The sequence below is a fragment of the Symphalangus syndactylus genome, chromosome 20 (assembly GCF_028878055.3).
Source record: "Symphalangus syndactylus isolate Jambi chromosome 20, NHGRI_mSymSyn1-v2.1_pri, whole genome shotgun sequence".
NCBI lineage: Eukaryota > Metazoa > Chordata > Mammalia > Primates > Hylobatidae > Symphalangus > Symphalangus syndactylus.
In genome coordinates this window covers 25,831,418-25,857,005 of record NC_072442.2, presented here as the reverse complement: position 1 = coordinate 25,857,005, position 25,588 = coordinate 25,831,418, and the positions used below count along the sequence as shown (strand labels likewise).

General features: G+C 43.5%; 1 protein-coding gene across 4 annotated transcripts in view; it reads left to right on the top strand.

Moving 5' to 3' along the window:
* The window catches only part of ACACA (acetyl-CoA carboxylase alpha), a 275,744-nt gene that overhangs the window by 5,150 nt on the left and 245,006 nt on the right, over positions 1 to 25,588 (top strand). For 3 of the 4 annotated variants that reach the window (XM_055257045.2, XM_063628639.1, XM_063628640.1), the window contains exons 2-3: positions 14,508 to 14,554; positions 24,486 to 24,738. In XM_055257045.2, the coding sequence (XP_055113020.1) occupies positions 24,512 to 24,738 (227 nt within the window). In that variant the 5' untranslated portion in view covers positions 14,508 to 14,554; positions 24,486 to 24,511. The remainder of the gene's footprint in view (positions 1 to 14,507; positions 14,555 to 24,485; positions 24,739 to 25,588) is intronic. The other variant, XM_055257046.2, reaches the window with a different exon arrangement.

The window sequence follows — 25,588 nt, the reverse complement described above, 5'->3', positions numbered from 1 at the left end:
CTCCCACCTCAGCCTCCTGAGTAGCTGGGATCACAGGCACATGTCACCATGCCTAGCTAATTTTTAAATTTTCTGTAGAGACGATGTCTCAGTGTAATGCTCAGGCTGGTTTCAAACTCCTAGGCTCAAGCAATCCTCCTGCCTTGGCCTCCCAGAGTTTTGGGATTACAAGCATGAGCCACCATGCCCAGCAAAGTTTGAAAATTCCGAATGAACTCATGAAGTTTGAAAAACAGACTCAGTTTTGGGGAATCTGTCTCAAGAAATATAAGGCCTCATTTATGAATATTTGGTTATCCCCTCTGATAGAAATAGAGTATAATACTCGTTAATGAAGTTCCTGTAAAATTATCTTCTTTTTTTTTTTTTTTAGACAGAGTCTTGCTCTGTCGCCTAGGCTGGAGTGCAGTGACGTGATCTCAGCTCACTGCAACCTCCTTCTCCTGGATTCAAGTGATTCTCCTGCCTCAGCCTCCTGATTAGCTGGGATTATAGGCGCACACCACCATGCCCAGCTAATTTTTGTATTTTTAGTAGACAGGGCTTCACCGTATTGGTCAGGCTGGTCTTGAACTCCTGACCTCAAGTGATCCGCCAGCCTTGGCCTCCCAAAGTGCTGGGATTACAGTTGTGAGCCACCGTGCCCAGCCTATCTTCTTTTTTTATAAGCAGATCTCAAATCTATTCTTATTTGTGTGTATATATTTTACACACATGCCAAGATTTGGAATAGTAGGTTGATAGGAGCTTGATTAGTTTTTAAGTTTATTAGGAGTAATATCAGTAGATTAGCAGCAAGAAAATGAATCGCTGGGTCCTGTTTTATGCTTTAGCATTTAGTGGTATTCCTGGCCCTGGCAAGGCAAGCTGTTTAATTTTACTTTGATTCTATCTCAAAATTCAATAACTTAATAGAACATTTAGTACTGGAAAGTACCTAACGGATTTTCTTTTCCAGTTTTCCACTTAATATGAGAGAATATTTTATCTGATGTACGTTTGAAAGTTTCCAACCATAGGCACATCTGGCTTAAGGCATCATGGGGCAACTGATTTTTGGGAGTTCTTCATAATTTTCAACTTAAAACTGCCTCCCTAAAACTGCATAGGATGTTGTAGCTACAAAGGAATTAGGAATTTTTGCTTTAACCTGTAAATGTCTCCAGCATAGATCTCTGTTAGATAATATAAAGTATAATGCCTTAACACATCCGTAGGACTTGAAGGCAAAAAAAAAAGCAGTATTTCCTTAAGGAAGAAATTTCTTTTCTTTTCTTTTTTGATAGGGTCTCACTCTGTCGCCCTCGCTGGAGTGCGCTGGCACAATCATGGCTCACTGCAGCCTCAACCTCTCAGGCTCATGTGATCCACTCACCTCAGCCTCCCAAGTAGCCGGGGCTACAGACACACACCACCATACCTGGCTATTTTTTTTTTTTTTTAAATTTTGATAGAGATGGGGTTGCATCATGTTGCCCAGGCTGATCTCAAACTCCTGGGCTCAAGCAATCTTCCTGCCTCGGGCTCCCAAAGTGTTGAGATTATATAGCCATGAGCCAGTTCTTTTCCTTGAGACTCTGGTTTTCTCTAAATGCAGCTCTGTGAAATAAGATTATGAGCATAAATTGATTCATCCTAGAACTTCCTGAATTCACAAAACGGCATTTTACCTGGAGGCCTCTAAATGTTTCTAGAGGATAATGTTTGAAATAACGACTTAGTTTATGTCTCCTAGTTTTGTAACTCAAATATTCGTTGCAATTCTGATAAAACATGAAGCCTGGCCAGGCACGGTGGCTCACCCCTGTAATCCCAGCACTTTGGGAGGCTGAGGTGGGCGGATCACAGGGTCAGGAGATCGAGACCATCCTGGGTAACATGGTGAAGCCCTGTCTCTACTAAGCCCTGTCTCTACTAAGTTAGCCGAATGTGGTGGTGGGCGCCTGTAGTCCCAGCTACTCGGGAGGCTGAGGCAGGAGAATGGCATGAACCCGGGAGGTGGAGGTTGCAGTGAGCTGAGATCGCGCCACTGTACTCCAGCCTGGGTGACAGAGCGAGACTCTGTCTCAAAAAAAAAAAAAGAAAATGCAGTCTGTGAAAGCCTGGTGTTTACACAGCATTGTGAGGCATTGAGGGTGGTGGATCTAAAACAATTAGAAGAGGCTGGGCATGGTGGCTCACATCTGTAATCCTAGCACTTTGGGAGGCCAAGATGGGAGGATTGCTTGAGGCCAGCAGTACAAGACCAGCCTCGTTAACATAGCAAGACCTCCATTTCTCTCTTTTTTGTTCTTTTTGGAAGAGAGAATAACTTTTCCCAGCCTCATCTAGGAGATAACCCAGAGTCAATTACATAGTAACCCATATTAAAGAAATAAGTGAATAACATTTCAGTTGTCTGGCTAAATACTCTGACAGAGATGAGGTAAGGGATCAGAGTAGCATGGAATTAATTGAAAAGCTTCTTATTAAACTTCTTTATGAAAGCTTCTTATTAAACTTACTTAAAATCTTCAGTTGGCAATACATTCATGTGGTTCAACATTTTATTTTATTTATTTATTTTTTGAGACAGAGTCTCACTCTTTGTCCCCCCAGGCTGGAGTGCAGTGGCAGAATCTTGACTCACTGCAACCTCTGCTTCCTGGGTTCAAGCAATTCTCGTGCCTCAGCCTCCCGAGTAGCTGGGATTACAGGCGTGTGCCACCAGGCCCAGCTAATTTTTTGTATTTTTAGTAGAGACGGGGTTTTACCATGTTGGCCAGGCTGGTCTTGAACCCGTGACATCAGGTGATCCTCTGGTCTCGGCCTCCCAAAGTGCTGGGATTACAGGCATGAGCCACCATGCCCAGCCTGTTTCAACATTTTATTTCATATTTTATTTTATTTTATTTTTGAGACAATCTTGCTTTGTTGCCCAGGCTGGAGTGCAGTGGTGCGATCTCAGCGCACTGCAATCTCTGCCTCCCAGGTTCAAGCAATTCTCCTGCCTCAGGTTTCCGAGTAGCTGGGATTACGGGCATACGCCACGCTCCACCACGCCCCTCTAATTTTTGTATTTTTAATGGAGACAGGGTTTTACCATGTTGGCCAGGCTGGTCCGGAACTCCTGACCTCAGGTGATCTGCCCACCTCAGCCTCCCAGAGTGTTGGGATTACAGGCGTGGGCCACTGCACCTGGCCTGGTTCAACATTTTAAAAGCACAAAAGGGGGCCGTGTACATTGGAGTACAATGGCCTGATCTTGGCTCACCGCAACCTCCGCCTCCCAGGTTCAAGCGATTCTCCTGCCTCAGCCTCCCGAGTAGCTGGGATTACAGGCATGCGCCACCACGCCCGGATAATTTTGTATTTTTAGTAGAGACAGGGTTTCTCCATGTTGGTCAGGCTGGTCTCAAACTTCCAATCTCAGGTGATCTACCTGCCTCAGCCTCCCAAAGTGCTAGGATTACAGGTGCGAACCACCACGCCCAGCCCGAAACACATTTTTTTGTTTGTTCATTGTTTTATTTTCGAGACAGGGTCTCGCTCTTTTGCCCATGCTGGAATGCAGTGGTACAGTCACGGCTTACTGCAGCCTCAACCTCCTGGGCTTAGGTGATCTTCCCACCTAAGGGTCCCAAGTAGCTGGGACTACAGGCATGTGCCACCACACCCAGCTAATTTTTTATGTTTTTTTTTTGTTGTTGTTGAGACGGGTTCACTATGTTGCCCAGACTGGAGTACAGTGGTGCAATTATGGCTCACTGCAGCCTCGACCTCCTGGAGTCAAGCAATCCGCCCATATCAGCCTTCTGTGTAGCTGGGATCATAGGCATGTGCCACTATGCCTAGCTAATTTTTAATTTTTTTATTTTTTATAGAGACAGAGTCTCACTTTGTTGCCCAGGCTGGTCTTGAACTCCTGAGCAGTCCTAATGCCTCAGCCTCCGAAAGTGTTGGGATTACAGGCGTGAGCCACTGTGCCTAGCCTGTTGTATACTTCTATTGCATCACATCCAGTGGCATATGTCAGTTTTTCCAATATTGATGATATTTAGTTTGAATACTTAGTTAAGATGGTATCCATCAGATTTCTCCATTGTAAAAATACTTTTCCCTTTTGTAATTAATATGTAAGAATATGGCCATGTGCAGTGGCTCACGCCTGCAATCCCAGCACTTTGGGAGGCTGAGGCAGGCGGATCACTTGAGGTCAGAAGTTCGAGACCAGCCTGGCCAACGTGGTGCAATCCTGTCTCTATTAAAAATACAAAAAAACTAGCTGGGTGAAGTGGTGAGTACCTGTAATCCCAGCTACTTGGGAGGCTGAGGCAGAAGAATTGTTTGAACCTGGGAGGCGGAGGTTGCAGTGAGCTGAGATCTGGCCATTGCACTCCAGCCTGGGCCAGAGCGAGACTCTGTCTCAAAAAAAAAAAAAAAAGCTATATATATATATACACACACACACACATATATGTAAGATATATATATATGTAAGATATATCTTATATACGTATATATGTAAAATATATATGTAAGATATGTCTTATATGAGTAAGATGTATGTATATATAATATATATTATATATATGTTTTATATATATATGTAAGAATATGTTGTTTTCACCGAACATGGTGGCTCATGCCTGTAATCCCAGCGCTCTGGGAGGCCGAGGCAGATTGATTGCTTGAGGACAGGAGTTCGAGACCAGCCTGGCCAATGTGGCAAAACCTCATCTCTACTAAAAATATAAAAATTAGCCAGGTGTTGGGGCACACGCCTGTAATCCCAATTACTTGGGAGTCTGAGGCACGGTAATTGCTTGAGTCTGGGAGATGGAGGTTGCAGTGAGCGGAGATCATGCCACTGCACTCCCATCTGGGCAACAGAGCGAGACTCCATCTCAAAAAAAAAAAATAATAAATAATAAAGAATATGTTGTTTTCTGAAAACCCTTTATCCAATGGTTTTAACATATATTTACGATATTTGCCAACATCAATTATTTTATTGCATTGTTTTTTTTTTCTTTTTCTTTTTCTTTTCTTTTTTTTTTTTTTTTTTTGAGACGGAGTCTCGCTCTGTCACCCAGGCTGGAGTGCAGTGGCGTGATCTCGGCTCACTGCAACCTCCGCCTCATGGGTTCACGCCATTCTCCTGCCTCAGCCTCCCGAGTAGCTGGGACTACAGGCGCCCGCCACCACCCCTGGCTAATTTTTTGTATTTTTAGTAGAGACAGGGTTTCACCGTGGTCTCAATCTCCTGATCTCGTGATCCGCCCGTCTCTGCCTCCCAAAGTGTGGAATTACTGCTCCTGTATGGCATTGGTGTTTGTAAAATGAATTACGTTTTCTAATTGCATCATTCTCGGAGGTAATTATTTTGAGATTTTGCTATCTGAAAATATGTCCTGTCCTCACAATTTGCCATCTGAAAATATGTCCTATTGTGTGTAAAATTCTAGATTGAAAATAATTTTCCTTCAGAATTTTGAAGGCATTGTTTAATAACCTTCAAGCTTCTGTTGTTATTTCTGATAAGTCTGAAAGGCATTCAAATTCTTGATCATTTGTATGTGAACTTTTTTCTCTTAGGAAGCTTGTAGAATCTTTTCTTGTGTTCAGTTTCTGAAATTTCAGTGATGTGCCTTGGTGTCTGTTTTTATTCATTATGGTAGGCACTTTTTGGGCCTTTTTAATCTGGCAATGACCATGGCAATCTGGCATGATTATCAGATTAAAATTTTTGCCCTTTGTTTTGTTCTTGCTTTTGGGAGCTTCCGTTACTTAGATATGGACCTTCTGAACAGGTTCTCTCATCTTCTTTTTCTCTCCTGTTGTTCATCACTTTGAATATTTTTTTTTTTTTTTTTTGAGAGACAGAGTCTCACTCTGTTGCCCAGGTTGGGTACTGCAACCTCTGCCTCCCGGGTACAAACAGTTCTGCTGCCTCATCCTCCCAAGTAGCTGAGATTACAGGCATGCAGCACCACACCTGGCTAATTTTTGCATTTTTAGTACAGTTGGGGTTTCACCCTGTTGGCCAAGGCTGGTCTTGAACTCCTGACCTCAGGTGATCCACCCACCTTGGCCTCCCGAGGTGCTAGGATTACAGGCATGAGCCACTGTACCTGGCCCTCTTTGACTTTTTATTCTGATGTGTGAAAGCTTTTCTTTAACCTTATCTTCTGAGTTTTTTCATTGCTGTGATCATATTTTTAGCTTTTAAAAATTCTTTCTTGTTAAAAAAATTTTTTTCTTTTTTCTTTTTTTTTTTACGTAAATAGGGATGGCATTATGCTTTGTTGCTCAGGCTGGTCTGGAACTCCTGGACTCAAGTGACCCTCCTGCCTCAGCCTTCCAAAGTGTTGGGATTACAGGTGCGAGCCACTGCACCTGGCCTAAAATAGTTATTTTAAAAATATTTCAGACCAGCTGTCGTGACTCACACCTGCAGTCCTAACATTTTGGGAAGTTGAGGCTGGAGGATCGCTTGAGCAGGAGGTTGAGATCAGCCTGGGCAACATAACAAAACCCCGTCTCCACAAAAATCACAAAAAAGCTAGCTGGGTGTGGTAGTGTGCGCCTAGTCCCAGCTACTCAGGAGGCTGAGGTAGGAGGATTACTTGAGCCTGTGTATTAGTCTGTTTTCACACTGCTGATAAAGACATACTCGAGACTGGACAATTTACAAAAGAAAGAGGTTTAATGGACTTACTGTGCTATATGGCCAGGGAGACCTCACAATCATGGCAGAAGGCAAGGAGGAGCACGTCATGTTTTACATGGATGGAAGCAGGCAAAGAGAGAGCTTGTGCAGGGAAATTCCCATTTTTAAAACCGTCAGAACTCATGAGACTTATTCACTAACACGAGAACAGCATGGGAAAGACCCACCCCCAGGATTCGATTACCTCCCACCAGGTCCCTCCCACAACACGTGGGAATTAAAGAGGAGGTTTGAGTGGGGACACAGCCAAACCATATCATTCAGCCCCTGGCCCCTCCCAAATCTCATGTTCTCACATTTCAAAACCAATCATGCCTTCCCAACAGTCCCTCAAAGTCTTAACTCATTTCAGCATTAACTCATTAGTCCACAGTCCAGAGTCTCATCTGAGACAAGGCAAGTCCCTTCTGCCTATGAGCCTGTAAAGTCAAAAGCAAGTTATTTACTTCCTAGATACTATGGGAATACAGGCATTGGGTAAATGTAGCCATTCCAAATCGGAGAAATTGACCAAAACAAAGGGGCTACAGGCTCCATGCAATTCCATAATCTAGCAGGGCAATCAAATCTTTTTTTTTTTTTTTTTTTTTGAGATAGAGTCTTGCTCTGTCGCCTAGGCTGGAGTGCAGTGGCGTGATCTCGACTCACTGCAAGCTCCACCTTTCAGGTTCATGCCATTCTCCTGCCTCAGCCTCCTGAGTAGCTGAGACTACAGGCGCCTGCCACCACGCCCGGCTAATTTTTCTGTATTTTTAGTAGAGACGGAGTTTCACTGTGTTAGCCAGGATGGTCTCGATCTCCTGACCTTGTGATCCACCTGCCTCGGCCTCCCAAAGTGCTGGGATTACAGGCGTGAGCCACCATGCCTGGTCTCAATAGATATTTTTTCTTATCGCTTCCCTCCTCCCATCTGCTACCCTCAAGTAGGCAATTGTTAATATCTTACATAGCCATAATACGTTTTTTTTTTTTTTTTGAGAGAGAGTCTTGCTCTGTTGGTCAGGCTGGAGTGCAGTGGCACGATCTCGGCTCACTGCAACCTCTGCCTCCTGGGTTCAAGTGATTCTCCCGCCTCAGCCTCCCAAGTAGCTGAGATTACAGGTGCATGCCTCCATGCCTGGCTAACCATAATACTTTAGTCAAAACTATGAAATTAACATTGGTACAATAGTAACTAAACTATAAAACTGTATTTCCTGGGTTTTTTTTCCTCTAGAGATAGGGTCCCTCTCTGTCACCCGGGCCGGAGTGCCGGGGCTCCATTATAGCTCATTGTAATGTGAAACTCCTAACCTCAAGTGATCCTCCTGCCTAGGCTTCCGAAAGTGTTGAGATTACAGGTATGAACCACCATGCTGGCCTTCTGTAGCTTTTCTTTTTTAGTGATGTGTTTTTCTATTCCAGTATTTAATGTAGGATACCACACTGTATTTAGTGGTCATGTCTCATTAATCTCCCCTGATCTGTGATAGTTTCTTAGTCTTTCCTTTTTTGTAATGGCTTGATGATTTTGAATAGTACTCGTCAAGTATTTTATAGAATGTCCCTCAATTCATATTTGTCTGATACTTTCTCATGATTAGACTAGGGTTATGGGTTTTTTGGGAAAATACCACAGAGGTGAAGTTGCTTTCCCCTCCCCTCGACCCCTGTAGTTTTTAATGGTTTCTTGTTCCCTGTAATCTCTTTTCTTCAAGTTGCATTTTTTTGATCTACAGGTAGTTATTTGTTTTTAGTCTTTCATGTTGAAGTTTTTCTCAGACATCTGGTAATCTTTATTGTCCATTTATATTTAAGAGGAAGTGTTGAAAGCTGATTAGAGGTGGTTAGCTTACTACAGTGTAATCTGGTTGGGCAACTCAATTAGGGACATTGATGTTAGTAACGTTAGTTATTTTTTTCTCCTTGAGCTGGTCAGATTCTCCAAAGAAGGATCCTCTAGGCTGGGCACGGTGGCTCACACCTATAATCCCGGCACTTTGGGAGGCCAAGGCAGGTGGATCATGAGGTCAGGAGTTCGAGACCAGCCTGGCCAATATGGTGAAACCCCGTCTCTGCTAAAAATACAAAAATTAGCCAGGCATGGTGGTGCGGGCCTGTAGTCCCAGCTACTCGGGAGGCTGAGGCAGAAGAATCTCTTGAACCTGGGAGGCAGAGGTTGCGGTGAGCCGAGATCATGCCACTGGACTCCAGCCTGGGCAACAGAGTGAGACACTGTCTCAAAAAAAAAAAAAAAAAAAAAAGAAGAAGGATCCTCTAATCTCTCTCTGGGAGGGTGACGATTAGGGAAAGAGGACCGGAAAATCTTACTCAATATATTGACTTAATTTATTTATTTTCAGTATTGTACCCTGCCCCTTACTGTTGTTGGTATCCCCCAATCTAGAAACCCTCTGTTTAACCCTCTCTAGAGAATAAACCTAAAGTCTCAGGATGGTAGAGCAGCAGGCACCTGACTTCACTAGTTGGGGAGAAAATGTAATGATCTGAAGCTTCGGAACCAATTTCAACCAATCCTCCTTATTTTCTTTAGCTCTTTCACCTCTACTTTCTGGACATTTTGGGGAACCTATGATATAAATTGTGTTGATCGTAAGTTTACCACAGATGGGCTATGATTCAGTTTTCTTGGGCTTGCCTAGTCATTTATTGCTCTTCTATCTGCTTTCCAAGAAAATTGTCTTGTTGTCTACCCAGACTTTTTAATTTCTTTTTTGGTCTTTTTGTGGGTTATGCCTTTTTAGTTTATTTATTTATTTATTTATTTTTATTTTCTTGAGAAGGAGTCTCGCTCTGTCACCCAGGCTGGAATGCAATGGCATGATCTCAGCTCATTGCGGCCTCTGCCTTCTGGGTTCAAGCGATTCTCCTGCCTCAGCCTCCCAAGTAGCTGGGATTATAGGTGCACGCCACCACGCCCAGCAATTTTTGTGTTTTTAGTAGAAACTGGGTTTCACCATGTTGGCCAGGCTGGTCTGGAACTCCTGACCTCAAGCAATCAGCCTGTCTCATCCTCCCAAAGTGCTGTGATTACAGGTGTGAGCTGCCATGCCCAGCCCAACCCACTGTCTTCAGACAGTTTTCGCCATGGTGTCCAGGCTGGTCTCAAACTCCTGGGCTCAAGCCATCCTCTTGCCTCAGCCTCCCAGAATGCTGGGATTACAGGTGTGAACCACCACACTTGGCCTAGAGGGTTTTTTTTCTTTTTAAAACAATTTTTAAATTTCTTTTTTATTTTTTATCTTTTTTTTTCATTTATATTTTTTGTAAGTGTTTTCAGAGATTATTATACTACTGTAATTGTATATTTAGGTGTCAAGAGCCACTTAGCTAGGGACAAATCTTATTTATCTTTGAATAACCAGTATCTGTTTCACTATTTGGAACACAAGTTCTTGTTATTTTAAAATTTAAAACTTGTAAATTAAAATAGTTTTTAAAATAAAATTTTCTGTAATCCTTTTATGAATCACTGAATTAATAACCAAAATCCATTAAAAAATAAATGACAAAATGGAAAAGGCAAATTCACTTATTCTCTTTGAAAACTTTTTTTTTTTTTTTTTTTTTTTTTTGAGACAGAGTCTCACTCTGTTGCCCAGGCTGGAGTACAGTGGTACAATCTCGGCTCACTGCAACATCTGCCTTCTGGGTTCAAGCAGTTCTCTGCCTCAACCTCCCAGGTAGCTGGGATTACAGGCACCCGCCACCAGGCCTGGCTAATTTTTACATTTTTAGTAGAGACGGGGTTTCACCATCTTGACCAGGCTGGTCTTGAACTCCTGACCTTGTGATCCACCTGTCTTGGCCTCACAAACTGCTGGGATTACAGGCGTGAGCCACTGCACCCGGCCTCTATGAAAACATTTAAGTGAACTTACTATGACTTGAGAGGCAAGGACATGTTCTGCAAGCTTGGATACTTTTATCAGTGTCTACGAAAACTAATTGCTGCCTCTTTATTAGAATTGCTTGGAAAATACAGTGTAATTTGAGTTCAAGGAGAATATGCTAACTAAATTTGGCAAAATCTCTTGTATTTATTTAGAAAAAGATCTCTGGGCCGGCCACAGTGGCTCACGCCTGTAATCCCAACACTTTGGGAGGCTGAGGCAGGTGGATCACCTGATATCAGGAGTTTGAGACCAGCCTGGCTAACATGGTGAAACGCTGTCTCTACTAAAAATACAAAAATCAGCCAGGTGTGGTGGCATGCATCTGTAATCCCAGCTACTCGGAAGGCTGAGGCAGGAGAATCGCTTGAACCCGGGAGGCAGAGGTTCCATTGAGCTGAGATCGTGCTACTGCACTCCAGCCTGGGTGACAGATTGAGACTCCGTTTCAATAAAAAGAAAAAAAAAAATCTCTGAATGAAATGCAGGCTGACTTTTTTTGTTTTTGTTTTTGAGACAAGGTCTCATTCTATTGGCCAGGCTGGAGTACAGTGGCACTTCAGCCTCGATCTTCTGGGCTCAAGTGTTTCTCCCACTTCAGCCTCCCAAGTAGCTGGGACCATGGGCATGTGCTACCACATCCAGCTTTTTTTTTTTTTTTTTTTTTGGTAGAGATGGGGTTTCGTCATATTGCCCAGGCTGGTCTTGAACTCCTGGACTCAAGGGATTCTCCCACCTCAGCCTCCCAAATGGCTGAGATTACAGGCATGAGCCACCGCACCTGGCCCAGGCTGACTCTTAAATACATTAGCTGTAATTAGCTTTACCACATTTTCAGGAACATAAGGCACAGTTTGGGAGCCTTCTGCAAAAATTTTCAAGAGTCTCCAAATAAAAGCTGAAGAATACATTATATATATAGTGTATATATAGGATATATATATGTATTTAAAAAGTACATATATATATTTAAAAATATATATGTATATATATATATTTTTTTTTTTGAGAGACAGTCTTACTTTGTCCGCAGGCTGGAGTGCAGTGGTGCCTTCTCGGCTCACTGCAACGTCCGCTTCCTGGGTTCGAGCTATTCTCCTTCCTCAGCCTCCCCAGTGGCTGGGATTACAGGTGCCTGCCACCATGCCTGGCTAATTTTTGTAGTTTTAGTAGAGGCGGGGTTTCACCATGTTGGCCAGCTGGTCTCGAACTCTGAACCTCAAGTGATCTGCCCGTCTTCATCTCCCAAAGTGCTGGGATTACAGGTGTGAGCCACTGCGCCTGGCCCCATGATATATCTTTTAAATAAAAGAGAATTTGACATTGTCAACAATTTTATATAATGAAGAAAATAATTTTTATTTGAGTAGGCAGACTGGATCTGGAAAAAGGCCCTGTTTTAGAACTAAGACAGCAATTATATGAGCCTTCCCCAAAGGTCAGCTTCTTTTTTAGTCCTCTTTCTGGAGAAAGAGGTCTTAACCTAATTCAGGGCAGGAGTTTAGGAATCCCAAACCTGTATGGAAGGAAAATTTTGTATGAGGGTACATTTTTGTCAAGAAAAGGTCCATAGCTTTCATCAAATTTCCAACAGTTGAGACACTTTTAAGAATCATTGGTTTATGTACTTAACTGGCTGTCTTTGCTGTCTAGTGAGGTTATAAAGTGGAGGGGGTGAGGGAGTAAGGATTAGTTGTGGCTTTAAGGCTTTTTTTTTTTTTTTTTTTTTTCTTGAGACAGAGTCTTGCTCTGCTGCCCAGGCTACAGTGCAGTGGGGTGATCTCGGCTCACTGCAACCTCTGCCTCTCGGGTTCAAGCGATTCTCCTGCCTCAGCCTCCCGAGTAGCTGGGATTACAGGCACACACCACCACGCCCGGCTAATTTTTGTATTTTTAGTAAAGACGAGGTTTCACCATGTTGGCCCAGCTGGTTTTGACTCCTGATCTCAGGTGATCTGCCCATCTTGGCCTCCCAAAGTGCTGGGATTACAGGTGTGAGCCACCACATCTGGCTGCTTTAAGACTTTTTTTGACACAACTCATAATAAAATGTCATTTACATCATGACCTATATATAACTGAAACAAAAATTTACAGAACTATGGATACTCTCATAAACTATGGTATATCTTAACATTTTCTCTCATTTCATTTTCAAAATATTGGTTATAACTTGCTACATTGATTTCTTAATGTTTTGCTGGGTGGTAACCCATAATTTGAAAAACACTGGCCTATTGCATTATAGTTTACAAAATCCTTTCATATATTCTTAGTTTTCACAGCAGTCCCATGAGGTACATATGACCTTCTTTAAACTTAATTAAATTCGTTAATTTATTTATTTTTGAGATGGGGTCTTGCTATGTTGCCCAGGCTGGAGTGCATTGTCTTTTCACAGTGTGATCATAGCACTCTGCGGCCTCCAACTGCTGGACTCTAGCACACCTCTGCCTCAGCCTCCCAAGTAGCTGGGACTATAGGTGCACACCACTGCCCAGAAGACTTTCTTTTTTATTTTTACAGATGAAGAGGCTTGTCTGTACCATATACAGAGACATTAAGTGACCTGTTCAAGTCTGCCGTCACTTGCAATACTTGACAGTCGGAGTTTGAGCTTGATTGGTCCTAGGTTTTAACTCCACCTTCACTGCATCTTTGGTTACATGATCCAAACTTTTTCCTTCCTCTTCTCAATTGTAGGGAATAATACTAGCTCAGACTGCATAACTGGATAAATCCTAATATCCTAAATCTTGTCTCTTGTCATTGAGGGGTCCTCTCTTGGAAGTTTTAGATTTCCCTATCAGTGTAATAGGTTTCTTCTGTTTCTTCTCTTCTGTTCCTTCTGTTTCTTCTCTGTCCTGAACCAGTGGTTCTCAAGCGTGTATTTCCATCAGTGTCAATTAACTGTGGAACTTAAAGTTGATATCCCTGGGTCTCCAGCTGCAATTCTGATTCAGCAGATCTAGGGTGGAGTTTAGACTTTGTAAAATTTTTAAAAGCTCCGCAGGCGGCGGGGCGTGGTGGCTCACGCCTGTAATCCCAGCACTTTGGGAGGCCGAGGCAGGCGGGCGGATCACGAGGTCAGGAGATCGAGACCATTCTGGCTAACACGGTGAAACCCTGTCTCTACTAAAAATACAAAAAATTAGCTGGGCGAGGTGGCGGGCGCCTGTAGTCCCAGCTACTCGGGAGGCTGAGGCAGGAGAATGGCGTGAATCCCAGGGGGCGGAGCCTGCAGTGAGCCGAGATAGCGACACTGCACTCCAGCGACAGCAAGACTCCGTCTCAAACAAACAAAAAAGCTCCGCAGGTGATTCTTAAACATAATCAGAGTTGAGAATTTCTACCCTAGATACATTTAAATTGTCAGGCTTAAGGAGGAAACCGAGGATTTGGGGAGTTTGCTAGAGACTCTTTGATCCCTTACAGTTTAGGGACTTAGTATAATGGGCGCTCTGTCTTCCCCCTGGCTCCTAACTTTTGTGTGTAGGTGTAACCGCTTGGAAACATAATCAGAGCTTAAGTGAATTGTAGAGAATCTAGTGGTTCTCTTCTCCCCACTGCCTCTTTTTTGATGAAATATTAGAAATGAAAATGTTGAAATGTATTCATCGAGTATACAATTGGAAAAGCCACCTTGTGAAATGGTAAGCTTGTTATATTGTTTAATATTTTCTTAAACAATAAAGTCTTTATGTAATGTGTTTGATTTACAGAATTGAACAAATAATAAACTGCTAAACTTTGTGCTTTAAGTTAAATAATAGATTTGACCAGTAAAATAGATACTTTATATATTATTACCTTTGTATTATGCTGAGCAAGACAGGAATTGACAAAAGTTTGTTTCTTAAAAAAAAAAAAACCTTAAAATCTTTCTCTCTTTTTCTCTCTAGTTCTTTTTGGAAGTGGATATCTACTCAGACAGTAAGAATTATAAGAGGTCAGTTACAAATAATACTCCTTGTTTACAATGTGATAAAAATTTTGTTCATGTTGTAAAATATCACACTGTAGGCTTTTGTGTTAAAAATTGACTTCCACAAAATAATATAGGCAGATTTAGGGTGGATAACCTGAAGTGAACAAAGAGTCTAACAATGGTACTCAACTGTGTTCTCTCTTTAATTCAGGACTAGAATCAGTGGAAATGGGACAGGCTGTGGAGTAGCTTCTAGAGTGTCTGGACAGCTACTCAGTAATTTTCCATACATGACCTCTCTTTTCTGTTGGTTTGTAGGCTCGTGCCTGGGAAATACTATTCAGTACAGTTGCTGGACAGGCTTTTTAGCTGTTCACACCGAGTTGCCTCCAATCTATGTAACCGTTTAGAGAAGGCTGCCTTCATGGTCTTCTTAGCTAGGAACTTGAAGTTGGCCTTATTGAGACTCTCACTTATTAGCCCAGGAACCATGTTTTATTAACTCTCTTTTTCTTCTCCCATGGAATCAAAGAATTGTGCCTTGTGGATTTTCTCTTTTGTGTGTGGTCATCTAACTTCAGTCAGACTGCAAGCTAGAGTCTGCACCTGAGTGTCTTGCTTTCTTACTTTGTGAAGAAGGCACCCATTATCTTATGTTAGTTGGGATGGGATTTTATTTTTTGGATCTACTGTTACTTTTAAACTTAACTATTTACTGCTGTAAATGTGAAAGAAATAGGCTTTTTGCTGCTGTAACTTTTGGTGTTCTTCAGTGTGGTCAGTCTGTTGGAACTTTCCCTTCCCTCCTCCTTTCTTTCTTTTTCCCTCCCTTTTACCCCTTTTCCCTCCCTTTTCCCCTTTTCCCTCCCTCTCTGCCTTTTTTCTTCCTTTTTTTTTTCTTTTGAGACGGAGGGAGTCTCTGTCACCCAGGCTAGAGTATAGTGGCGCGATCTCAGCACACTGCAACCTCTGCCTCCTGGGTTCAAGCGATTCTCATGCCTCAGCCTCCCAAGTAGCTGGGATTACAGGTGCCCACCGCCACGCCTGGCTAATTTTTTGTATTTTTAGTAAAGATGGGGTTTCACCATGTTGGCCAGGCTGGTCTTGAACTCCTGATCTCAGGTGATCCACTTGCCTTGGCCTCCCAAAGTGCTGGGATTACAGGCATTAGCGACTGTGCCTGGCCAAAAATAATGGGAGCCCTTTAAAGGTTTTTTTGTGTTTTTTTTGTTTTTTGAGACAGTCTTGCTCTGTCACCTCCCAGGTTCAAGCGATTCTCCTTACCTCAGCCTCCCAAGTAGCTGGGATTACAGGCATGCGCCACACCCGGCTAATTTTTGTCTTTTTAGTAGAGATGGGGTTTCGCCATGTTGGCCAGACTGGTCTCAAACTCCTGACCTCAGGTGATCTACCTGCCTCAGCCTCCCAAAGTGCTGGGATTACAGGCATGAGCCACTGTGCCTGGCCTGTATTTTTAGTAGAGATGGGGTTTCCCCATGTTGGGCAGGCTGGTCTTGAACTTTTTTTAAGACCTAATATTTCAAGGGAGAAATGTATAGTAAATTTAGACAGCAAATTTTTTCTGTTGCATGATACTTTTTTTTTTTTTTTTTTTTTTTTGAGACGGAGTCTTGCTCTGTCACCAGGCTGGAGTGCAGTGGTGATCTTGGCTCACGTTGCATGATACTTTTATATTTGATTCTAGTTTTATTTTATTTTATTTTTGAGACGGAGTCTCACTCTGTCACCCAGGCTGGAGTGCAGTGGCGTGATCTCTGCTCACTGCAAGCTCCGCCCCCTGGGTTCACGCCATTCTCCTGCCTCAGCCTCCCGAGTAGCTGGGACTACAGGTGCCCGCCACTACGCCCGGCTAATTTTTTGTATATTTAGTAGAGACGGGGTTTCACCATGTTAGCCAGGATGGATGGTCTCGATCTCCTGACCTTGTGATCCACCCGCCTCGGCCTCCCAAAGTGCTGGGATTACGGGCGTGAGCCACTGCGCCCGGCTGATTCTAGTTTTAAAGATAAAAGTTAGCTAAAGTAATCTCCAGTTCACTTTCAGAAAATGTTATGCTGGGCTCAGTGGCTCACACCTATAATCCCAACCCTTTGGGAGGCCAAGGTGGGAGGATCACTTGAGCTCAGGAGTTTGAGACTGGGCTGGGCAACATGTGGAGATGCTGTCTGTACAAAAAAACAAAAAGTAGCCAGGCATAGTGGTGCATGCCTGTAGTCCCAGCTATTTTGGAGGTTGAGGGTGGAGGATTGCTTGAGCCCAGGAGTTTGAGGCTGCAGTGAACGAGGATCATGCCACTGCACTCTAGCCTGAGTGACAGAGCAAGACCCTGCCTCTGAAAAAAAGGGAAATGTCTATAGTTTTCTTTACTTTTTTTTTTTTTTTTTTGAGACAGAGTCCTACTCTGTCACCAAGGCTGGAGTACAGTGGTGCTATCACAGCACACTGCAGTCTTGAACTCCTGGGCTCAAACGATTCTCCCACCTCAGCCTCCCCAGTAGCTGGGACTACAGGTGCATGCCACCACACGCAGCTAATTAAAAAAAAAATTTTTTTTAGAGATGGGATCTCACTATGGTGCCCAGGCTGGTATAGGTTTTCTTTAGTTTTGTTTTAGCAGTCTTGCCAATATGTTAATTACTGTTTTATTCTTGTACCACAGTGATTCTCAACCTTTAGGGCTTGTGAAAGCATAGATTAATGGATGCTGGCCTGTAGGTTCTGATACGGTTAGTTGGTCTGGGGTAGCGCCCAAGAATTTGCACTTCTAACAAGTTCCCAGGTGATGCCAATGGTCTAGGGACCACACTTTGAGAACCACACTATGCTAGCATTTATAAATGCTGTTTGTCTCTGTAAGTGAATAAACTGACTCACAAATTACACCAGAACAATCGTGCATATGTAATTTTCACATGTTGAGTGGTGATTCCCAGACATTTTAAAGTATTGACGGTTTCTCATCTGATGTCAAGGAACGCTGTTGTCCACTTACTTTCATACTTCACTGTGGGTTATAGCATAGAGTTATTAATAATACATTTATTATCTATTAATGTACCATATCTTAGAGCACCTCAAAATCACAATTGGGAATTATTATTTTTCTATTTTTATTTTTGCAGTTGCAAGATTTAAGAGAGTGAAGACAGAGCTCCCATACAAAGGGAGGGGACCCAAAGAGGGTAGCTGTAGCTGGCTCGAATGCCTGGGTTTATATCCTGATCATTGTCCCTCCCGCTGTGCTCTCAGGCAACAGATGATTGACTATTTCTTTACCTCCTGTTTTTGCCTAATTAGCATTTTAGTGAGCTCTCTTTAGTATCCGATTGGTTGGGCGTGAGCTAAGTTGCAAGCCCCGTGTTTAAAGGTGGAAGCAGTCACCTTCCCAGCTGGCTTAGGGATTCTTAGTCGGCCTAGGAAATTCAGCTAGTCCTGTCTCTCAGTCCCCCCTCTCAACAGGAAAACCCAACTGCTGTTGGGGAGGTTGGCCGACAACCGCTCTAACTGCTTCTTGCTGAATTGGGTCATAGTAGGGGTTGTGCAGTTGAGATTTCCTCGGGAGGGGTGCCTTTGATGTCATTAACATCAGAGCATGGGCTAGCAGGCCGGTCCAGGGGTCCGTGGTAGATTTTACTCATGGACTGCATCTGGGGCTCCATTTGAAGAACCATTTGTAGCTTTACAGCTTCAATTCTGGAAAAGATAAACTTAACAAGGAGGTTGAACATACAGGGTCCAAAGAGGAGTAGCAATATTATAGCTGCTAGAGATCCTAAGAAGGGGAGAATCCAGGGCATCCATTGGCTGAGGAGGCCCCAGGGTCCAGTGTTTTGAAGCTCCTCTGCTCTACGTTGTATTCGATCTCGAATTTCTTTAACTTTCTCGGTGATGATTCCGGATTGATTAACATAACAACAGCATTTTTCCTCTAAAAATAAAAAGGTTCCCCTGCTTTCGGCGGTTAGCAAGTCTAAAGCTCTTCGATTTTGAAGGACTACTGCTGCTAGGGAGTTAAGTTGATCTTGCAAGGTGACCAGGCTATCAGCGGCCCATTCCATGTCACCATTTAGTTCTTGAGATAGTTTGTAGTAGAACTGAGTAGAGGTTGTGATACCGCCAATGCCAGTACCTAGTCTGCCTAGCACTCCTGCTCCGGTAACAAAAGGAAGAATGGGTACTCTTTTGTTGTGGGGCTTAGGTACGACATGATTGTATAAATCTTGTTCAGTGTAGATGGTCATAGGGGGCACTAAGAATGAGAGGAAGCACATAGATTCTGAAGAGCCATTCAAACAACGATAGGCTGAGGTACCACAGACAAAAAATATTACTAACTCCTCCCAGACTATTTGTGTGGGAGGAGTTACCCACCTGATGTATTGGGAGTTGGTTGTGTATATAGTACTGCTAAATTTTACACAGGTGAGGTTTGAGGTATGGGTTATTTCCAGATTGGAAACAAGAGGACCTACTAAAACAGAAGTGGTGTTTATTTCTGTGCTGAAGTTGTTTCATTGTTCAGGCACAGGGATTGAAATGTATGCCTAAAGTGCAGGGGGAGGCACATCCAACAGTTAGTAGGGTTTTGGGCCGAGACCTCATGGAGCCCAGTGAGGGTAGTATTAAATAGGCTTACCAGGCCAGTGTGGGTATGGAGGGTTTCATGTAGTTCTGAGAGATCTAGTCCTTTGTAGGGGCTAGGGGTGCTATGTACCCAGGTCAGTTGGGAGATTACTTCCCTTATGTGTTTTCTCTTGCCTGATCTTGAACTCTATCCCCATCAGACATACCGGTATGAGTGAAGTAAGTCCAACAGACAGTGGCTCCAAGTCCTCCAGGACAACTGGGATTAATCATTTTTCCTGTCCAATAATGAGTATTTGCATGCATGCAAAGAGTGGCAGAGTTATAGCAGTTGTGGGGCGTATGGGTGTGGGCAGTGAAGATGGGGGTTCCCTTAGATAAACTCCTATACGATGGGGCATCAATATTTCCAGGACGCTGCATTCTCCATAGAAACTCTTGCTAAGGGGAGCTGCTGGTCGTACAGCAGCATGGACAGGGTGCAGTGAGAATGAAAGGGGGTAAGAGAACAGTAAAGAGAAAAATATGATAAGGGAGGGCCATGGGGATTTACGATTGTAGTTACTTTCCTCCCGGTTGTCATTTGAAGAGCAGGCACAGATCCTCTAGAGGTTCACAGGAATAGCTAGCGTTGTCTTGTGGATTTTCGGGTTCCTTTGGCAGTATCCAGGGTTTGACTCGAGTATGATGTATCCAAGACTCCACTCCAGCCACTTTAACTGCAGTTAGGGTAGATAAAATGACTGGATATGTTCCTTCCCAGGATGTATCCAGGGATGGGGAATTAGAGGGAAGGGACTTGACTAATACCATGTCACCAGGGTGGAATAGTTCCTTTCCCTCTTCTCGGGGAGAGGCTCCCTGTAACGTTTTGTTTTTTTTTTTTTTTTGAGACGGAGTCTTGCTCTGTCGCCCAGGCTGGAGTGCAGTGGCGCAATCTCGGCTCACTGCAAGCTCTGCCTCCTGGGTTCACGCCATTCTGCCTCAGCCTCTCCGAGTAGCTGGGACTACAGGCGCCTGCCACCACGCCCAGCTAATTTTTTGTATTTTTTAGTAGAGACGGGGTTTCACTGTGGTCTCGATCTCCTGACCTCGTGATCCGCCCGCCTCGGCCTCCCAAAGTGCTGGGATTACAAGCCCTGTAATGTTTTAAGAACCTGTTGATACTTGGCTAAGGAGGTGATGTCTGTAGCTAAGTTGGCTATCTCTCGGTCAAGCACAAGGTCATTGGTTAGGAAGGGCCGTCCATACAGCATTTCGTATGGACTAAGTCCTGCTTTTTGGGGAGAGTTTCGGATTCTTAGTAAGGCTATAGGCTACAGAGCAGGCCATGCGAGGTGGGTTTCCTGGATTAGCTTTTTTAGATGTCGTTTGGGTGTTTCGTTCATTTTCTTGACCTTTCTTGAGGACTGTAGCCTCCAGGCACAGTGTGAGTGATATTGTATACCTAACACCTGGGATACTCCCTGGGTTACTGTAGCCTTGAAAGCAGGGCCATTGTCACTCTGTAAGCCTCGGGGAAGTCCGAATCTGGGAATTATTTCATGAACTAGTACCTTTATTACCTCTTGGGCCTTTTCTGTCCTACAGGGGAAGGCCTCTGCCCAACCAGTGAAAGTATCTACCCAAACTAGTAGATACTGAAATCCCTGAGATTTGGGCATGTGGGTAAAATCTAGTTGCCAGTCTTCTCTTGGGTAATGGCCTGTTCTTTGTTCTCCTGAAGGAGCTTGGCGATAAGGCAGGGGATTATTTCTTTGGCACACTTCACAGGCCATGACTATCTGCTTGATAGTTTTGAAAAGGCCTGGTCCAATAAATAATGATTTGGCCATCTGATGGGTGCTATCAATGCCTAAGTGAAAGGTTTGGTGAAGGGTTTTAAGTAATTTCCATTGGTTAGCTGCAGGCAAAAGTATTTTTCCTTCTTTGGTGGCTAGCCATCCTGAGGGGAGGAAACTATGTCCTTGTGAGGTTCCCCATTCTATTTCTTCTTCTGAGTACTGGGGCTTGGTTTCCTGGAGGGGATTACCCCATACTAGGGGTCCTTCTATAAGCATTTCTAATGGAGGGTCCTGCTTTGCGGCTCTTTTGGCTTCAATATCTGCTTGGTGGTTCCCTTCTATTTCCCTTTCCTTTCCTTTCTGATGACACCGGTAGTGTAAGACTGCCACCTCTTTAGGTTTCTGTACAGCCAAGAATAATCTCCTAATGGCTTCCTGATGTTTGATAGGTGTTCTTTGGAAGTTAGGAATTCCCTTTCTCTCCATACTGCTGCATAGGCATGGAAGACTAGGTAAGCATACTTAGAGTCTGTATATATATTTACCCTTTTTCCTTCTCCTAATTCTAGTGCCTAAGTGAGGGCTATGAGTTCTGCCAGCTGAGCACTAGTTCCTGGAGTGAGGGGATTACTTTCAAGTATTCCATTATCACTGACCACTGCATACCCTGATTTTCGAAGTCCTTTTTCTACAAAGGAACTTCCATCAGTATACAAGTTGAGGTCGGGATCAGTCAAGGGAACCTCTAAAAGGTCCACAATTGGGAATTATTAATCTTTTTTTTTCTTTTCTAGACGGAGTCTCGCTCTGTCACCCAGGCTGGAGTGCAGAGGCATGATCTCGGCTCACTGCAACCTCCGCCTCCCGGGTTCAAGCAATTCTTCTGCCTCAGCCTCCTGAGTAGCTGAGATTATACACGTGTTACCACACCCAGCTAATTTTTGTATTTTTAGTAGAGACGGGGTTTCACCATGTTGGCCAGGTTGGTCTTGAACTGCTGACCTCAGGTGATCCACCCGCCTCGGCCTACCAAAGTGCTGGTATTTACAGGTGTGAGCCACCGCGTCTGGCCAATCTTTTTTTTTTGTACAGATGGGATCTCATTTTGATGCTCATGCTAGTCTTAAACTCCTGGACTCAAACAATCCTCCTGCCTCTTCCTCCCAAGTTGTTGGGATTATAGGCGTGAGCCACTGCGCCCAGGCTTATTTTCTGAATTAAAATAATTGATCTGGGTACCAATTATTTAATACTGAGTTGATCTGTAGTTTTGAAATTTTGAAATAGGATTTTTGAGATGACAGAATAAATATTGTTTCATTTAGTTTGGGTTTTTATTGTTGTGGGCTCTTATTTTGGTTTTTAAAAAATATTTTTAAATTTTTATGGGCAGCACTTCATTCCATAAAAGAGAATGAATTTTGCTGTTTTGGTCTTTATTAATTAGTTTCTTTTTCTTTCTTTTTTTTTTTTTTATTATACTTTAAGTTCTGGGATACATGTGCAGAGCATGCAGGTTTGTTACGTAGGTAAACACGTGCCATGATGGTTTGCTGTTAATTAGTTTCTTAGTTAGCTATTGGCAGTATCTAATCCTAACTAGTAAGGCCCTACATTTAGAAAAATTATACTTACTTAAGATGATTATAGATTTTAAATTTGGTGATAGATTCACTTTCTCTTCATATGAATGTCAGCACATTAGAGCCAAAAGTAGTCATTTTGGGGTGAAATTTTAAAATGCATAATTTAAGAAAAAACTCATGAGGACAAGTAAAGTTTTTTTTTTTTTTTTAAATTAAAAATTACCTATCTGGAGTTTGTTTTAAAAGTATACACATATGTAAAATTCATAGGCCAGGCACAGTGGCTCATGCCTGTAATCCCAGCAGTTTGGGAGCCTAAGGTGAGAGGATTGCTTGAGCCCAGGAGTTCAAGACCAGCCTAGGCAACATAGGGAGTCCCCATTTCTACAAAATATTTAAAAATTAGACTGGGCACAGTGGCTCACACCCATAATCCTAGCACTTTGAGAGGCTGAGGTGGGTGGATCACGAGATCAGGAGTTCAAGACCAGCCTAGCCAAGATAGTGAAACCCCATGTCTACTAAAAATACAAAAAATCAGCTGGGCATGGTGGTGGGTACCTGTAGTCCCAGCTACTTGGGAGGCTGAGGCAGAGAATTGCTTGAACCCGGGAGGCGGAAGTTGCAGTGAGCTGAGATCGCACCATTGCACTCCAGCCTGGGCGACAGAGCGAGACTCCATCTCAAAAAAGAAAGAAAAAAAAAAGGCCGGGCACGGTGGCTCACACTTGTAATCCCAGCACTTTGGGAGGCCGAGGCGGGTGGATCACGAGGTCAGGAGATCGAGACCACGGTGAAACCCCGTCTCTACTAAAAATACAAAAAAATTAGCTGGGTGTGGTGTCGGATGCCTGTAGTCCCAGCTACTCGGAGAGGCTGAGGCAGGAGAATGGCGTGAACCCGGGAGGCGGAGCTTGCAGTGAGCCGAGATTGCGCCACTGCACTGCAGCCTGGGCGACAGAGCGAGACTCCATCTCAAAAAAAAAGAAAAAAAAAAATAGGCCGGGTGCGGTGGCTCACACTTGGAATCCCAGCACTTTGGGAGGCCGAGGCGGAAGGTCAGGAGATTGAGACCATCTTGGCTACACAGTGAAACCCCATCTCTACTAAAAATACAAAAAATTAGCCGGGTGTTGTGGCGGGCACCTGTAGTCCCAGCTACTCGGGAGGCTGAGGCAGGAGAATGGCATGAACCCGGGAGGCGGAGCTTGCAGTGCGTGGAGATCACACCACTGCGCTTCAGCCTGGGCGACAGAGCGAGACTCCGTCTCTAAATAGATAGATAAATAAATAAACAAATAAATGAATAAAAAATAAAAATAGAATTAGCCGGGCATGGTGGCACGTGCCTGTAGTCCCAGCTACTGGGGAGGCTGAGGTAGGAGGATCACTTGAGCCCAAAGAGTTTGAGGCTGCAGTGAACCATGATTGTAGTACTGCATGCTGTGTGGGTGACAGAGTGAGACCCTGTCTCAAATAAATAAATAATAAAATAAAAGTTATAGCCTCTCAATATATAGTGTTTGAAGCCAGATGAGCATTATGCAGTTTAAATATCATTTCAAACAACCCTTACTCTATCTAAACCCTTACCATTTAGTCCCCCATTACTAACAACCAAAATAGCAATATCACAACAAGCAGCTTTTGCCTACTGCAAAGGTTTCCCCGTTGATCATAATTATTTCCTGGACACCACCAAATGATAATGAGATTAGGAATGGCGTATAGGTTTTTGAGAAAAATTTCTTTGAGGAAAAGGGAACTGGTTTTAATTTATGGGCATAGTTATCATGATCTCAATTTTCCTCCCTTGTAGAAATTAAAGGCCCTGAAATAGAATAGCCAAGGAAGTTAGTTCTCAAATTGCCTTGCTTCCAAGTCTCAGCTATGGTTTATTAGATATAACCTCTGGCTGACCTCAGATATAGATTATTATTCATAACCTGCCTTTCTCACTTTTCATTTTCTCCATAGCTCTAAGAGCTCATTTTGGAGGAATAATGGATGAACCATCTCCCTTGGCCAAACCTCTGGAGCTGAACCAGCACTCTCGATTCATAATAGGTTCTGTGTCTGAAGATAACTCAGAGGATGAGATCAGCAACCTGGTAAAGCTGGACCTACTGGAGGAGAAGGAGGGCTCTTTGTCACCTGCTTCTGTTGGCTCAGATACACTCTCTGATTTGGGGATCTCTAGCCTACAGGATGGCTTGGCCTTGCACATAAGGTAAGAGAGAGTTTAATGGTCTACTTATTTAATCTGTCTTGTTAGTTTTGTTGATTATGTTCTGAAAAGAGCAAGAATGATTTCAACCAAGACTGCTTTGCCTTTTCCTATGTCACTGAGCTCAAAGCTTTGTTGAGGAAGTCAGAAATGATGTATTTTTCAGAAATCATGTATGTTCCCATCAAATTTTTCATGTCTTACTAGGTTTTTTGTTTTTTTTTTGAGACAGAGTCTTGCTCTGTTGCCCAAGCTGGAGTGCAGTGGTGCGCTCTCAGCTCACTGCAACCTCTGCCTCCTGGGTTCAAGCAATTCTTCTGCCTCAGCCTCCCAAGTAGCTGGGATTACAGGCGCCTGCCACCATGTCCAGCTAATTTTTTTGTATTTTAGTAGAGATGGAGTTTCACCATGTTGGCCAGGCTGGTCTTGAACTCCTGACCTCGTGATCCGCCCACCTCAGCTTCCCAAAGTGCTGGGATTAGAGGTGTGAGCCACCCCGCCCAGCCTTTTTTTTTTTTTTTTTTGAGATAGAGTCTCGCTTTGTCGCCCAAATGGGAGTGCAGCGGTACAGTCTCAGCTCATTGCAACCTCTGCCTCCCAGGTTCAAGAGATTCTCCTGCCTTAGCCTCCTGAATAGCTGGGACTACAAGTGCATGCCCTCGTGCCTAGCTGATTTTTGTTGTTTTTGATAGACACCGGGTTTCACCATGTTGGCCAGACTGGTCTTGAATTCCTGGCCTCAAGTGATCCGCCTGCCTCAGTCTCTCAAAGTGCAGAGATTAAAGATATGAACCACTACACCTCGCCACTTCTACCTGCTAGGTCTTTCAGTGAGACCTAGTGAGTAAGAGTT